The sequence below is a fragment of the Mesoplodon bidens genome (assembly GCF_964165515.1).
Source record: "Mesoplodon bidens genome assembly, chromosome: 6".
NCBI classification, from domain to species: Eukaryota; Metazoa; Chordata; class Mammalia; order Artiodactyla; family Ziphiidae; genus Mesoplodon; species Mesoplodon bidens.
In genome coordinates, this window is record NC_138162.1 from 61,838,434 (window position 1) to 61,855,509 (window position 17,076).

At 34.0% G+C, this 17,076-nt stretch overlaps 1 protein-coding gene across 8 annotated transcripts in view; it reads right to left on the reverse strand.

Moving 5' to 3' along the window:
- CNTLN (centlein) overlaps positions 1-17,076 on the reverse strand; it is a 356,448-nt gene that overhangs the window by 136,589 nt on the left and 202,783 nt on the right. For all 8 annotated transcript variants that reach the window (XM_081237458.1, XM_081237459.1, XM_081237457.1 and 5 more), the window contains exons 11-12: positions 9,923-10,044; positions 8,440-8,559 (exon numbers count right to left, since the gene is read on the reverse strand). In XM_081237458.1, the coding sequence (XP_081093584.1) occupies positions 8,440-8,559; positions 9,923-10,044 (242 nt within the window). The remainder of the gene's footprint in view (positions 1-8,439; positions 8,560-9,922; positions 10,045-17,076) is intronic.

A 17,076-nucleotide genomic window follows, 5' to 3' on the forward strand; every position in this document is an offset into this window, starting at 1 on the left:
AAATATTCTGTGAAATTACAACCTACATACATTTAATATTAAACCTAAGAGAGACAAAAGCACTCCATCCTGGGTTATGCCATTGATCTACAGCTTGTTTACTTTTCATCATTAAAAAAATGATCAAAAGATCACTGAAATAAAGACTTCAGTTATTATTTAGAGGGTCAAATTCCCCATATCTATAAAACAAGTTTTTAATCGCAAATTCTAAACTCCTTTATAATTGACCCCCAACTCTAACTACCTTCATCGACAAGTTCACTACTCAGCATCAACTAGGAAAAATATCAGTAATTCTTTGCAAATATTTTGCATTCCCATACAGAAGTTAGAAATATTTGTGATGTGGAATCATTAAGATTTGGTATGGACTGTTATAAGGAGGTCAGATAGAGGAGTAAATCAATTATAACCCCCTAGGTTTCTGGTTTGAGCAAACGGAAAAATCATAATGCCATTTTCCCTGTTTTATGCCAATACTATTCCCTTATTAAAAGTTCTTATCATAATTTGCTTGTTTTCCCTGCTAAGCTGTGAGATCCTGATAAAAAGGGTGGCATATTATTTCTCTTTGTGTACCTGTGTCTAGCAGAGTGCCTAGCTGCAGCATTTTATACAGACTACAGATTAGTATTAAAAGACCAAAACTACCCCACCTACAGCAAGCTCCTGATTTATTTAGCCAAGGATACAGAAAACATACAGTGAATGTCTGCACACCTTCCCTTGACTTCTAGGGTTCCGATCAAAGACAAGCTGGATTTGCTGCATAATAAAAGCTTAATACCCTGTGGCACCTGAGCTCCTTTTATAGTTTTATATCACTACTCAGAAAAAATGTACACAAATACTTATATACTAATGTTTTTATTTAGCAGAATGTTAACCTGAGTTTGTTGGTTCATAAATCTAACTTAGTGTCAGTAAGGCAACATCCTCAACTAAGTGAAAAAGCTGTGAGCCTACTGGCATTTCTGAAAGCTTTCCTTGCCTCTTTCTTTCTAGCATACCAAAGAGTGGTTTCACCTCATCAGCACACGACAGCTGCCCCTAGAATAAACCTCGTTACAGTCTGAAATTAGTACTCTTCAGTACAACATTGCATATTCAGTTCCTAGCTTAGTGCCTAGTTCTAAATTACATTGTTTAAATACTGAATGCCTAAATAAATGAAGGTATGAATATCTGTTAGATAAATATCGAAGGAACCAGCCAATTTATTAGCTCATACGTTACTAAGTTCTTAGTCCTTTAAGATACCATTATGATATAATAAGTAGATGTATTTTATAAATCTAAATGAATTATTAATAGGAACTATATTCCATGCAAATTTCTCAAGGCCTCAGATTTCCATACTACAGTCCCAACAAATAACTCTGACCATACTCAGTGGTAAAAACACCTGTAATATAGGTCAGTGGTAGTGTCATTTTTAATTATATTTTAAAACCTGATTTGGAGTTGCCACACTATTTTTTTATTAGGATTTTGAAAAGTTAACTCAACTTTTACGATTGGATTGGATTTACAGTTGCCACAGAATATTTTATCAGGGTCTTGAAAAATTAACTCAATTTTTAAGATTTGTCTTAGAAGTACTATTCAAATTTGTTTTAAAAGTAGTTTTAGTAGACATCTTCTTTTAATGTTTTCTAGTCTTATATTTTAAAGATAGTTATTACTGTATAAATAGGGATAAATCTTACTCCTTAAACAGTTAGGACTGAGTATTATTAAACTAGATCCTGCTGTATGCCACAAAAATAAGAGTGCCTGGTCTATAGAAAAACCAGCTGAAACTTCTTGTTGCTGACAGGGGGAAGACATATTTATCCCTATTCTTCCCATTAATTAAATATAAAAACCCTGAACAGAATACAGGAGGTCCCTGACTTACAATGGTTTGACAATGACTTTTCAACTTCACAATGGTGCAAAAGCAATATGCATTCAGTAAAAACTGTACTTAGAATTTTGAATTTTGATCTTTTCCTGGGCTAGTGATATGCTGTGCAATACTCCTGCACGATGCTCAGCAGCTGCAGAGAGCTGCAGCTCCCAGCTAGCCATGAAATCATGAAAGTAAACAGCCATTTACGACTTACAACCATTCTGCACCCATACAACCATTTTGTTTTCCACTTGCAGTACACTAGTCAGTAAATTATATGAGATATTTAACCCTTTATTATAAAATAGGCTCTGTGTGAGATGATTTTACTCAACTGTAGGCCGATGTAAGTGTTCTGACACATTCAAGGTAAGCTGGGCTAAGATATGATGTCAGGTAGGTTAGGTATATTAAATGTATTTTTAACTTATGATATTTTAAACTTATTATGGGTTTATTGGGACAGAACGTCATCAATAGCTAAGGAAGATCAGTACATAAAACAAATACAAGAAGACTGAAAGGCAAAGAAAAGAAGAAGAATAGGATAGGGACCTTAGGAGTAGAGGAACAGCACTAGAAGAACAACTCACAGTGATAAGTTCCCTGGCTTTCTTCTTTGCTCATAAATATCTGAAACTAAGTACTGGAGAAACTCATGACCCAGAAATGCCAACAGACACAAACAAAATGTCTCAAGGAAAGTCTGCTCTCTCAAGCCAAAGAGCCAGGAAAGGGACAGACTAACAGGACAGAAATTTTATTGACAATAACCACCCCTACTCTAGCCATATACCACTAGAGGAAGAAAAACAGAAAAACAGTCTTGCTCTCTCTAACACTGAAGGTCAAGTGAGAAGCCTGGACTCCCATGCCCATCAAGTGGTAATGAGACACTCCTTCACACTCCCTTCAATGTAATGTCAGCAGGGGTCAAGTTAGGAGCTAAGACTCCCACCCCTTCCAGGCAGTAATAATGTGACCCTCTCCCTCAGGCATGATGTCATCAGAGGTCTGCTAAGTAAAAGATTTAAATAAGATCCAGAGTCTCAAAACATAATACTCCAATGTCCAAGAGACTACTGAAAATCACTTATCGTACCAAGAACAAAGAAAATCTCAACTTGATTGAGAAACCATAACTAAGAAATGATACCACAAGGTAACACACAAGTCAGAATTACTTGATAAGGATTTTAGAGTAGCCATGATTAAAATGCTCCAATGAACGGTTATGAATGATCTTGAAAAAAACAGAAAGTCTCAGCAAAGAAATAAGAGAAATAAAGAAGAATCAAGTGGGAATTTTAGAATTAAGAATCACGATAACCAAGAAACAAAACAAAACAAAACAAAAAAACTTCACTGCATGGGCTAAATAGCAGAGATGATAGACAAAAGAGGAAAGAATCAGTGAACTTGAAGACAGAACAATAAAAATTACCCAATTTGAACAACAGAGATAAAATAGTCTGAAAAATAAAATGAACAAAGCCTCAGGGACCTGTAGGACAATACTAAAAGATCTAACATTTATGTCAATTGAGTCCCAGAGTAGAAGAAATAGAATGTGGGGCTGAAAGAAGTTATTTGAAAAAATAATGACCAAAATTTCCCAAATTTGACAAAAGGCACATACCTAGAGATTCAAGGAACTTAGAGAATTCACAGAAGAGTAAACCCAAAGAAATTCATGCCAAGACATGTCATAATCAAACTTTTAAAAAGTTAAGACAAAGGAAAAATTCTTGAAAGCAGTTAGAGAGAATGATGTATTACTTTTAAGGGAGCAATGATTCAAATAACAGTGTATTTATCATCAGAAACCACGGAGGCCAGAAATAAGTGGTACATCCTTCAAGTGCCAAAGAAAAAAACAGCCAACCTAGAATTCTCTATCCAGTGAAAATATCCTTTGATATTGATGTACAACTAATAGGTTTCTCTATGTATTTAGAGACAAGAGTTAAGACAACATATTATAAAGGGAGGAGGGTAAAAGCACACAGATAGAAGTAAGGTTGCTACATTCCTGAAGTGGTAAAATGTTGACACCAATAAACTATAATAAGTTATATGTGTAAAATACTGAGAGCAAACACTAAAAAAAAAAAAAAAAAAAAAAAAACTTATTCAAAGAGATATACTCCAAAACCTTATAGATAAATAAAAACCAATTCTAAAAAAATGTTCAAGTAACACACAGGAAGGGAGGACAAGAGAAACAGAGGAAACAAACAGAAAATATAAATAATAACATAGTAGACTTAGCTGTAACATATCAATAATGCAAGATATGTCAGCATGTAAAAATGTAAATTATTTCTATACACTAGCAATATACAAGTAGAAACCAAAACTAAAGTTTATAATATCATTTCTAATAGCTCCAAAAATTAAATACTTTTGTACAAATCTAACAACAGTATTAGACATACAGACTCTGCATGCTAAAACTACAAAACACTGATAAAAGAAAATATCAACAAATTAAGTATTCTTAGAATAGAGGACTCAACGTGGTTAATATGTCAATTCTTGCCAAATTAATCTATAGATTTAGCACAATTCCAGTCAAAATTCCCACAAGATTTTGGTAGTTATAGCTATTTTTAAACCTATTTTTATAGGTAAAACTTTTATGGAAAAGCAAAGTGATGAGAAAAGCTAAAACAATTTGAAAAACAATAAAGCTATTTGACTCATACTGAGTTCAAGACTTATTAGAGAGTTACAGAGATCAAGACAGTATGGGGCTCACAAAAGTTTAGGAATTCACATTAATGGAATAAAATAAAGAGTCTTGAAATAGACCTGTAGAAATATAGTCAGCTGATATTTGGCAGTTACAAAGGCAACTTATTGGAAAAGGAATAGTCTTTTCAAAACTGATGTTGATACAATTGGGCATATATCTTTGTAAAAAATGAACTTTAACCTATAACCCACACCTTATACAAAAATTAGCTAAAAAATGGATCATAGAGCTAAATATAAAACTCTTTAGAAGAAAACATAGGCTAAATACTTGTGACATCAGGTCAGAAAAATAGTTATTAGGTATGACATCAAAGCCATAATCCATAAAGGAAAAAAATTGGTAAGTTGGACTTTATCAAAATTAAAATTTTGTCATGCAAAAGACATTGTTCAGGGAATGAAAAGGCAATCTACAGATGGGGAGAAAATATTTTCAAATAATATATTTGATTAAGTTCTTGCATACAGAATATATAAAGAACAAGTATTGTTTAATTAGTTCAATCAATCTTTTAAAAATGAGCTAAAGAGTTGAAAAGACACTCATAAAAGAAGATATAAAGACAGCAAATAAGCACATGAAAAGATCATTATCATTAGCCATTAGGAAAATGCAAATTAATATTACAATGGAATACTAATACACACTTATGGGAATGGTCGTAAAAAAAATGGCAACACCAAGTGCTGACAAGAATGTGGAGCAACTGGCTCATATGAATTCCTGGTAGGAATAAAAATGGTATAGCCACTCTAGAAAACAGTTTGACAGTTTCTTACAGAGTTATACAGACATTGACCATACACACAGCAGTTCTACTCCTGGGTATCTACGTTAAAGAATTAAAAAGTTATGTTCACACAAAAATCTATGTATAGGACTTCCCTGGCGGTCCAGTGGTTAAGACTCCCTACTTCCAACACAGGGGCCGTGGGTTCAATCCCTGGTTGGGGAACTATGATCCCCCGGGATGCGCAGCGCAGCCAAAAAAAAAAAAAAAAATCTATGTATACCAAAAAACTATACATAGTTGCAAAAAACTAGAAAAGACCCAAAAATTCTTCAGGAGACAAACAAACTGTGGTACATCTATACAATGGAATACCATCTAGCAGAAAAAGGAACAAACTGGACGAACCGACATGAATAAATCTCAAAGGCATTATGCCAAGTGAAAGAAGCCAGTCTCAAAAAGTTACAGATTATATGATTCCATGCATATAACATTCTGAAAAAAGGCAAAGCTACAGGGAGGAAGAACAAATCAGTGGTTGCCAGGTGCTAGGGATGGTGGGAGGATGTGACTACAAGCGGGTAGGACAAGGAAATTTTTTGAGATGATGGAACTAGTTTGTATCCTGATTGTGGTAAGAGTTACTTGAATCTATTGTGCATGTTATAGATATATGTAATATATCTATAACACTATATGTGCTACAACTCAAAAAACTGTATGCTAAAATGTACTATATATAAATTTTAAAAAAACAAAAAAATTCTGTCATCAGTAAACAAACTTCAATGAAAAAAAGACGTTTCCTTTCTTATTGTTTCATCATGATATTTCTAATTTAATTTTTAACACTATATTTCATCAGAACGTTCCCAAGAAAACTCCCTGAGAGTAGGAAGTTTGTCTGATGTTCTCATTTCATTCACCAAGCAGAATGCCTGTCACACAGCAGTAACTCAAACACATTTCTTAACTGAATAAATGTTTCACAAAATAACACACCCCCCAAAACATTATTATATGACTTAAAGTTTACATCAATTATTTAGCACTCTTCAAGGTTATCACCTCAAACTTCACTCTTATTTAATAAATTAAAACTGATATGAAAAATAAATATTTTGCAAATGGCTATCACATTAATAAATTTAAATGAACTTCAGGGGGAAAAAATCCACACTTTTAATGACTCTTAGCATCTAATTTACAGAGCTACTTGTAACATACGCATACTGCTGGGTGAACAGACCAGGGTTCTAACAGTTCCCAAAATTCCTTAAAAAGGCTTTATTAGTTTTTCTTTAGTTCTATTTCATTAATGAGCAAAATAAACCTCAAATAAACACCACTTACAACTAACCTCTGCTTGAATTTTTTTTGAATAGATTAGATCTTGCATCTAGTTAATTAGGTTTCGCACCTATTTTGTCCAAAATTAACTTTCGTATTTGGAGACAAAAAGATCACTTAAGATTATCAGAGAAAGTTCAAATACATGGTACACCACAGATAAACCCTATGAAAATATTATGGTAAGTGAAAGAAGCTAGTCACAAAGAACCACATATTATATGACTCCACTTATATGAAATATCCAGAATACGTAAATCTATACCCACAGAAAGCAGATTAGTGGTTAGCTAAGGGGTGGAGAGCAGTGGAAGAATTAATGGAGGTAACAAGTAAACTGTGTGGGGCTTTTTGGGGGGAGTAGGTAATGAAATTGTTCTAAAATTTATTGTGATGATGGGTGCACAACTCTTCAAATATTCTAAAAAACACCGACTTGTTCACTTTATATGGTGAATTACATAGCTTGTGAATTATATCTCAACAAAGCTATCAAAAATTATCAGGGAATATATCTGGGACAAATCTATAAAATCTACAAAAATTTTCAAGATAAGAAACTTTATTATCAGCATCAAACATTTAATACTAATAGAACGTAGTATACTTTGAGGTAATTGGAAGTATACATTTAAATGTATACTGAAATGATCATTTCTTCAAAAGTTTATCATTGCATGGAAAAGGTGGCAATCTAAAGCTACATGTGTTATTATATAGTATGTAAAATAAGATTCTAATTTACACCTATGAAAATTCAATATTTAATTATATTATGCCACATGATACTAAATTCTAGTAATCTAAAAGACATCCAGCCTTCAAAAAAATTACATGGTCTGAGTGTAAAAAATTTAACTCTAAATGAAGAAATAGTTAAGTAGCAAGAGGCTAATTGTGTTGGTCTAACTCCTTTCTGTTTAAAAAAAAAAAAGTGTCCTTTCTTTGCCAAGCTGAATATAATAGCTTGTGAATTATAAGATCAAGGAAGCAAACTGTATGTTTTCTAAAATATGAGTATCCTTCATCAAGTTTCATAGTTAGGGCAGCTAAAAGACCTATGTGGAGGGATCAGCATTAAGCCCAAAGGACAGGCAGTGCACAGCAAGAAAGAAAGCAATTCCCTCGTGTCTTTTGCAGGTCACCGCCAAGGACCATGTTAGCAGATCCATACCAGACCTTTAACAGGCAGTTCTGCTGCTACCAGTAATTAGCTTGGACAGCTCTAGCTCCAAGAGTAGCAGCAAGGCTACACCATAATGAGCTCAGCTGGGATTAGCAGGACAGGGCAGGGAACCAAGAGAGCTCAGGCATTCTGCATTGCGTATGTATCTAGGAGATCAAACAAGGATGCCTGGCTAGGTTATCCCCTCTCCACCTCATTCCAAAAATGAAGCACGGCAGTGTCTAAAATACAGGCTAATGAAGAGCGACACCTCCAACAGATGAGAGCCACATTAATTAACACAATCCCTAGATCATATTATACAGTTTTAACTAGAGCTAGCAAATGTGCAACTTGTTATTGCATTATACATATATATATTTTAAAAGCTAATCTTTTTTCTCACTTTTACAGGCAAACCAGATTATTTCATTTTCCAAGTTTTATAAGGAATTTCTCTCATGGCCTTTCAGACACAAAGAATTTCTCTCAAATGTTTATCTAAGTAGACACTGTTAAAAAAGGAAACTCACTTTTGAATCATTAGCTCCTGGTTCTCCCTTTTGAAATAGGCCAGTTCATTCCATACAGCGTCAGAATCTTCTTGTCGAAGTTTTTGGGGATCTGCTCTCTTTATTTTCCTGATTTCCATCCTATTTTTAAGATGAAATTGCTTTCTTACTTAACATGCTCAAAGTGTAATAAAAATTCATTTATACATTCCCTAAAATTTAAAAATATCTATTGACCAAATTTCTAAATCAAGTTCACTATGCAATGAATTTCCTAAAACCTAAGTATGTAGAAATTAAAATCCTAGATCATGATTTCCTAAAAAGCTAAACTGCTGCTATGGAAAGCAAACTTTTAAGCAGACACGTGATATTCTCAGGTCTATTTCTCTCATTTATTCTACTAGTAATAAAACATACACTGCAGAAATGTCACAGTTTAAAAAAGGACTATAAGCAATCAACACATCTAGAATTTGCTGTCAATCAATCTGAATGTGGTTTATGTGCTCTATCTTAAAACAAGCAGTTATCAGTGAATATCAGAAAATCAGATAGTTAGCAAGCAGCCTTCACACTTCTAGTGACTACTAAAAAGTTAGGTAAGCAGAGGCTAAATCCAGGACAAATAGATTTATCATTGCTTTACTGAAAAGCAATATGAAACACTTTCTGTTCTTCAAAGGAAAAATTAGATGTGACAATAACCTATAAAACATGCCAAATGACATTTACGTTTTCATTCTCTGTACATAAAACAAACTGTTCATTTTTCTTTTGTAAAAGTGCAGTACTGGCTAATTTAGAAACTTTCTCTGTAGAACAGACCAATGTGTATCATCAACATTGCCCTAAAGGATCCATCTCAAAAGATGAGACGGTAGTAGATTTTCTGTACTCATTCAGTCCTTTGCCCTCTGTTGATACTGTTAACAGGGGAGCCATTTACGACTAACCAAGATCTGAACACCTGTTCAGAGAAATTGAACTGAGACTGCCAATTCATTCAGATAAGCTGCAGAACAAACTGATGGATAGTAAAGATTTTCAAATTGCATATTAGGGTGAAGTAGTTTTAAGATAGTTAACTATATATGTGAATTTCCTATTTCTCATGTCTTTCAAATAAAACTTAAATACTTTTTGAGTTATATATATTGTAACACCAGTATTTTATTTATTTAAAGTAGTTTTTCAATCATATGGATGTGAACTATTTTTGCTTTGTTATATACTTTTGTTGTTACTCTATAGATATTAAAAATATATACAATAATTCATAATCACCTATGCTAATATTTCTGCAAATGATAGGAAAATCTATAGTTATTGCTAAGACATTTCTATTTTCATTTATTATATTCTCTATTTTAAAATCCTCAATAAAGATCTGACTACCAAATAATTTCTTTAAAATCAAACAAAAGCCATTAAAGCACCTATATGATGCTACTCTGTTCCATTTAATATTTAGGGAAATGGCTTTATGAGCTATGTAACTCACATGCCACTGCCTTCTTCCCACTGTTTTAATTGCTCTTTTACTGCTCTGTAGTTGGTCTGTAACATCTGTAGCCTTTCCTTGTGTTTTTCATGGGCATCTCTTAGCTCATCATTTTCTTGGCTCTGTAGAACACAAAAAAGCAAGTATACAAGTCTGAACAAAGTATTAGTATACTGTTACAAATAAAAGGCTACCAATCTAAGTATGAAGTTTGAAAGAAAATAGTATATAAATATGAATTAATTTGTAATACTTATTTAAGTAGAAGAAAAAGAAGAATTCCTAAAGTCACAAAACAGGTTTGCTTGATAAATTTGAGGCACTCATGGCATTTATAAAAATCACTTAAGTAATCTCAAAATTTTGGCATCAAATTAGTTTCATGCCTTTCCCTTTTGATAATTAGTATATATACATGTATTTATGAACCAATCTTACATATTCAATTTTTTTTTCTTTTTCAGGATTTGTCCACACATAACACATCACTATTTTGTTAGTTATAAGTGCACATATAATTAGTGTAAGGACACTAATCATAGTAAGACCATAATCTTAAGAACACTATTTAAATTAATTCAATTTCTTTTACCATAGAATATGGAAAAGAACACAGAAATCTATCTATATATTTTTTTATGGTCAGTTGATTTTTTTTTACAACTTTATTGGAGTATAATTGCTTCACAGTGGTGTATTAGTTTCTGCTTTATAACAAAGTGAATCAGTTATACATATACATCTGTTCCCATATCCCTTCCCTCTTGCGTCTCCCTCCCTCCCACCCTCCCTGTCCCACCCCTCCAGGCGGTCAAAAAGCACCAAGCTGATATCCCTGTGCTATGCGGCTGCTTCCCACTAGCTATCTACCTTACATTTGGTAGTGTATATATGTCCATGCCTTTCTCTCGCTTTGTCACACCTTACCCTTACCCTCCCCATTTCCTCAAGTCCATTCCCAAGTAGGTCTGTGTCTTTATTCTTGTTTTACCCCTAGGTTCTTCATGACATTTTTTTTTCTTAAATTCCATATATATGTGTTAGTATACGGTATTTGTCTTTCTCTTTCTGACTTACTTCACTCTGTATGACAGACTCTCGGTCTATCCACCTCATTACAAATAGCTCAATTTCGTTTCTTTTTATGGCTGAGTAATATTCCATTGTATATATGTACCACATCTTCTTTATCCATTCATCTGATGATGGACACTTAGGTTGTTTCCATCTCCGGGCTATTGTAAATAGAGCTGCAATGAACATTTTGGTACATGACTCTTTTTGAATTATGGTTTTCTCAAGGTATATGCCCAGTAGTGGGATTGCTGGGTCATATGGTAGTTCTATTTATAGTTTTTTAAGGAACCTCCACACTGTTCTCCATAGTGGCTGTACCAATTCACATTCCCACCACCAGTGCAAGAGTGTTCCCTTTTCTCCACACCCTCTCCAGCATTTATTGTTTCTAGATTTTTTGACGATGGCCATTCTGACTGGTGTGAGATGATATCTCTCATTGTAGTTTTGATTTGCATTTCTCTAATGATTAATGATGTTGAGCATTCTTTCATGTGTTTGTTAACAGTCTGTATATCTTCTTTGGAGAAATGTCTATTTAGGTCTTCTGCCCATTTTTGGATTGGGCTGTTTGTTTTTTTGCTATTGAGCTGCATGAGCTGCTTGTAAATTTTGGAGATGAATCCTTTGTCAGTTGCTTCATTTGCAAATATTTTCTCCCATTCTGAGGGTTGTCTTTTGGTCTTGTTTATGGTTTCCTTTGCTGTGCAAAAGCTTTGAAGTTTCTTTAGGTCCCACTTGTTTATTTTCTTTTTTATTTCCATTTCTCTAGGAGGTGGCTCAAAAAGGATCTTGCTGTGATTTATGTCATAGAGTGTTCTGCCTATGTTTTCCTCTAAGCGTTTGATAGTTTCTGGCTTTACATTTAGGTCTTTAATCCATTTTGTGCTTATTTTTGTGTATGGTGTTAGGGAGTGATCTAATCTCATACTTTTACATGTCCCTGTCCAGTTTTCCCAGCACCACTTATTGAAGAGGCTGTCCTTTCTCCACTGCACACTCCTGCCTCCCTCATCAAAGACAAGGTGACCATATGTGCGTGGGTCCATCCCTGGCCCCTCCATCCTGCTCCATTGATCTATCTTTCTGTCTTTGTGCCAGCACCACACTGTCTTGATCACTGTAGCCCTGCAGTATAGTCTGAAGTCAGGGAGCCCAATTCCTCCAGCTCCATTCCTCGTCCCCAAGATTGCTTTGGCTATTCGGGGTCTCCTGCTTTTCCATACAAATTTTGAAATTTTTTGCTCCAGTTCTGTGAAAAATGCCAGTGGTAGTTTGATAGGGACTGCACTGAATCTGTAGAGTCTGCATTATTTTACTGCAATTTTACCTGTCTCAACAGTATTTATATCTTGTCATTATACTTTGAATATATATCTAGTAGGATAACTTCAATAATTCTCTTAAGTAGTTATTAGGACGTATTTGAGCCCTGTGTGTACCGAGTGGTATGTATGCCATATGGAAATGGAAGTGCTTGATGAAAAAGCATGAAAACGGCATTACTGATGGGGAAACTAGAATAAATGTTATTCTAAAGAGTTTTAGAAGATATAAATCACAGCCACTGCATAATTACTTGCTAAAAAGTAGCATGGTTTAATACTATGGTTAAAAATTCAGGATACAGAATTCAATTTTGTTTGTTTCAATTGGAGAACCATATATTAAGAACCTATTATATGCAGGGTGTTAAGTGCTGATAAGAGTTCAACTCCTGCTGCTCAAACTTACTAAATTTTACCTTGACGTAGCTGCTTAAATTCAACGTCTCAATCTCTCCATCTTCAAAATGAAGCTATTTACAGACTTTCCTGGTGGCACAGTGGTTAAAAATCTGCCTGCCAATGCAGGAGACATGGGTTTGATCCCTGGTCCGGGAAGATCCCACATGCCGCGGAGCAACTAAGCCCATGCGCCACAACTACTGAGCCTGAGTTCTAGAGTCAGCAAGCCAAAAATATCCCATTGGCATTCACGGAATTAGGTCCATTTATTAGATCATTCAATAAAATATTTACAGAGTAACTTCTATGTATTTTGCAATTAAACTAGCTAAACTAGAGGCTCTAACTTGTACAAACAAGTCTCAATGACTAAAATATTAGAAAATAGTAAAGTTGTATCAACTGACTTTTCTCAATGATGTTTGTAATTATACTTCTGAGTTGATAAGAATAGAAATGATTCTTGATCAAATCATCTAGTTTGCTCAAAGGCTTCTTGACAGGCATAAAGCAAACTAAGAACATGAACACTATTAATAAAACAGTGGCTCAGTCTTCAGAGTATGATAGCAAGGTTTCTTAAGTTAAGAAAAAAAACATTTATAGAATACCAAGGATTCCATGGATGTTTAATTTCAGCAGAATGTATAAACTTCATGAATATTAGAGCATTAAAAAATAAAAGACATATAAACTATATTCAAAGGACATATTAATGTTATTAAATGGCATAGAAAAGTACTAAAAGAATTAAGTTGCCAAATGCATGAAAGTCAGTAAAGCAGAGATTCATGGCACTAGTAATCTCAAGGATAGTAAGAATTTCATAAAGCTCTGATGCACTGGTTTCCAAATTAAATTTTATAATTCACTACACCCATGAATTCAGGATTTGGAATTGGGTGGGATTTTTATAATAAGGACTTTCATCTCTTCTGTTACTATTGACTCTACAATTACAACATTGGTTGCCCATCTTGAAAACATGTACAACTAGCCACAGAAGAGAGCTTAGTAAGACAATATGTTAATGTTTATACAATTATATATTATTATAATATATAGTATTAGAATAATATGCATGAAGAGCATGTCAATGTATCAAAATTTATATACATATGTACCACAGGCTCCTGAAATTTCTTTGTTCCTCCCTCCCTCCCTTCAATCCACCTTGGTGATCAACTTGGGACCCTAAAGCTACCTACCATGCCATGATCATGTCTTTTGTCTTTAGTGTTTCCAACAGTATCTTCCATGGAGCAACAGTCTTTTGGGAAATATTAATAGGTATAATCAAGTAAATCTGATAAATAATGTATCTCTACCTTCCTATAGATTCACAATGCACATTGGTATGTTAAAGGATCACAAAAATAGAAAAACATTAATCCATTGCTCACATATTTAAGCAAGGAACATTTTGTCTGCCATGTTCCCATTAGCTTCTTGCAGAGCAGTATTCAAAAGAATACCAACATGGGAAAGACCATGACAAAAATTCAACGTGTATTAGTGGGGAATGGTCTTCAAAAGGAGCTCCATGATCCCAATGTATTTTAAAAACCATAAGACACTGTTATGTGTTGAAATGAATCTCTCCCTAAAAGATATGTTGGAGTGCTAACCCCATTATCTCAGAATGTGACTTTGTTTGGAGACGGGATCTTTATAGAGATAAACAAGTTAAAATGAGATAGGGTGGGTCCTAATCCAATATGATTGGTCTTCATAAAAAGGAGAAATTTAGACACAGAGAGAGGTTTAAATAGAGGGAAGGTGATGCGAAGACACAAGGAGGCCATCTATAAGCCAGGGAATACCTGAGACTACCAGTAGCTAGGAGAGAGGAATGGAGCAGATTTTCCCACACAGACTTCAGAAGGAACTAACCCTGGTGACACCTTGATTCTGGACTTTTCTAGCATCCAGAACTTTGAGACAATACATTTCTGTTCTTTTAAAGCTAGTCAGTTTATGGTAGTTTGTCACAGCAGCCCTAGGAAACTGACACAAACACACCACTAATTCCTATCTTACGTTATAGTCACGTGCTTGAGTAATAGCAATAGCATTAATACTATAGCTTAATAATCGAGAAGATAGAAACAGGTCTTCTGTCTTCACTAAATATGAGTTACATTTACTAAAGTCAGGTTGTAAATTAAAAAATGCCCTGGGCCCAACTACACTCCTTGGAGTTGCTTTAATATACATGTTTTTTTTACCCATTCCTTTTGTCAAATGCTATTGATTATAGTGCCTTTTTCATTCAGCTATTTTGCTCCTTTAAAATAAGAAATCCTTTCCTACCAAATGATAAAATGCAAAGAAAAAAATTTGCTCCCATTTTTTCCCTTAACTTGCAAATCTGTGAAAGAAAACAATCATTTGAAATTCACAATTATCATCAATTAACTTGAAAGAATACAGAAAAAAATAAATGAAAAAGAAATCGTGTGAAAAATAATTTTACTCTAAAAATAAACTTGAGGCCTCATCCAAGAGAGCTGTTGTTAGAAAAAAGGAATGAGGAAATAAATTAGTATAATGTTTCTGAGACTCTCTGAAACAAGAAATTTAAGAAGTGGAAGAGAATAGATCTAAAAATGTCTGAATTGCTCTACTCCTTCCTGCCAAAAACAAGGAACTAAAAAAGACTCAGACTTTTGGGGGCAAATGAGTGGAGTGGGATATGTGATGGTTAATTTTTTATGTTAACTTGACTGCCCAGGTATTTGGTTAATCGCTGTTGCTGTGTGTATCCGTGAGGGTGTTTCTGTATGAAATTAACATTTGAATCAATACACTAAATAAAGAAGACTGCCCTCCCCAATCTGTCTTTGAGCTGGGACACTAGTCTCCTGCTTTCAGACTCAGACTGGGACTGGAACTTACATCATTAGCTCTCCTGGTTCTCAGGCCTTTGGACTCAGGCTGGAACTATACCATTAGCTCTCCTGGATCTCCAATTTTGACAACTACAAATCTTGGACATCTCAGACTCCATAATCATGTGATCATATAAGCCAATTCTCCTTAGAGTAAATCAATCTCTCTCTCTCTCTCTCTCTCTCTCTCTCTCTCTCTCTCTCTCTCGCTATATATATATACACACACACACACACACACACACATATGTATTTCAGAATAATGATATCTCATTAGGGAAGGCTAAAGGATTGTATCTTATTGTTTCTATTTCTCCAGAGAACCCAGATTAATAGAGGACAGAAGTAGAAGCCTTGGTATGTAAATTTCAAGAATTATGCAAAAGAAGGATGATGGTGTCCTAAACATGCTCATAATATCCTGTTTGTACCTCCACGTTCACACCAATACACTAGATTCTAACTACTCACTCAGCATCATTTTTTTTCTCCTGTTATACAAGTGACTAGCACAACGCTTGGTTAATTGCATTAGCCAATAAGTTACAAATGAGTAAACAAATGAATGAGCAAATAACTACAGGTGTATAAATTTCAAGTAGGCTAAATCTTAGCAAGCTGAGGTCATCTGATCATTTTATTTTGGGGAGAAACAACAGATGATAATTTTCCTTTGTTTAGAACTAATAGTTTAAATCTGAATAAATATAAATTAAAACAATGTTTAGTGAAAAGGCAGAAAAAAACTTCTAATTGTAGCTTACGGTTAACTATATCTCTAAACTATATTTTGCTCTAGAGTACAAAACATTTTCCTCCTAAGAATAATCTATATGACAAAGAATCTAAGTTTTAAATATTTGGATTCTAATCATCTATAAATTGGGCTTGTCACAGAATATTATAAAACTATTTGAGATTCAGTTAAATGGCTAAATCTCAAACAGTGTTGGCCTTCCGGTAGTTGTGAATGAAGAATGACAAGTTTAGCCATATTAAATTCACAGAAAAAATTAAAGCCCTCAATATAGTCACATAAAATTGGTTCAATACACATAACCAACTTCTTCTGAGAAAGATAATTCACAAAGTATGAGTTGGAAAGTATAAACTCTTAAAGAGAGAACAATAAATGCATATGCTTCTTAAAGATTGGAAGAACACAGATTCAAATGTCATGCATTCTGAGACAAATTCAGTTGAAATGGAAAAAATAATACATATTTATTTGCCACTTTGACTATATAATTTTTCTGTAAAGGACAATTTTAAGTGGCCTGAACTAGGTTAGCATAGTTGTTAACTCACGTTTCTTTGTGTATGTTTATCATATATAAATAACCACAGGAAATTCCTCTTTCCATTTGCTGTAGTTGTATTTTTTGGCCTCTGAGGAACTATAAGAAATTTATTCCCAATACAGAGTCAAAATATTCCCTAATAATTTTAAAGTAGTGAA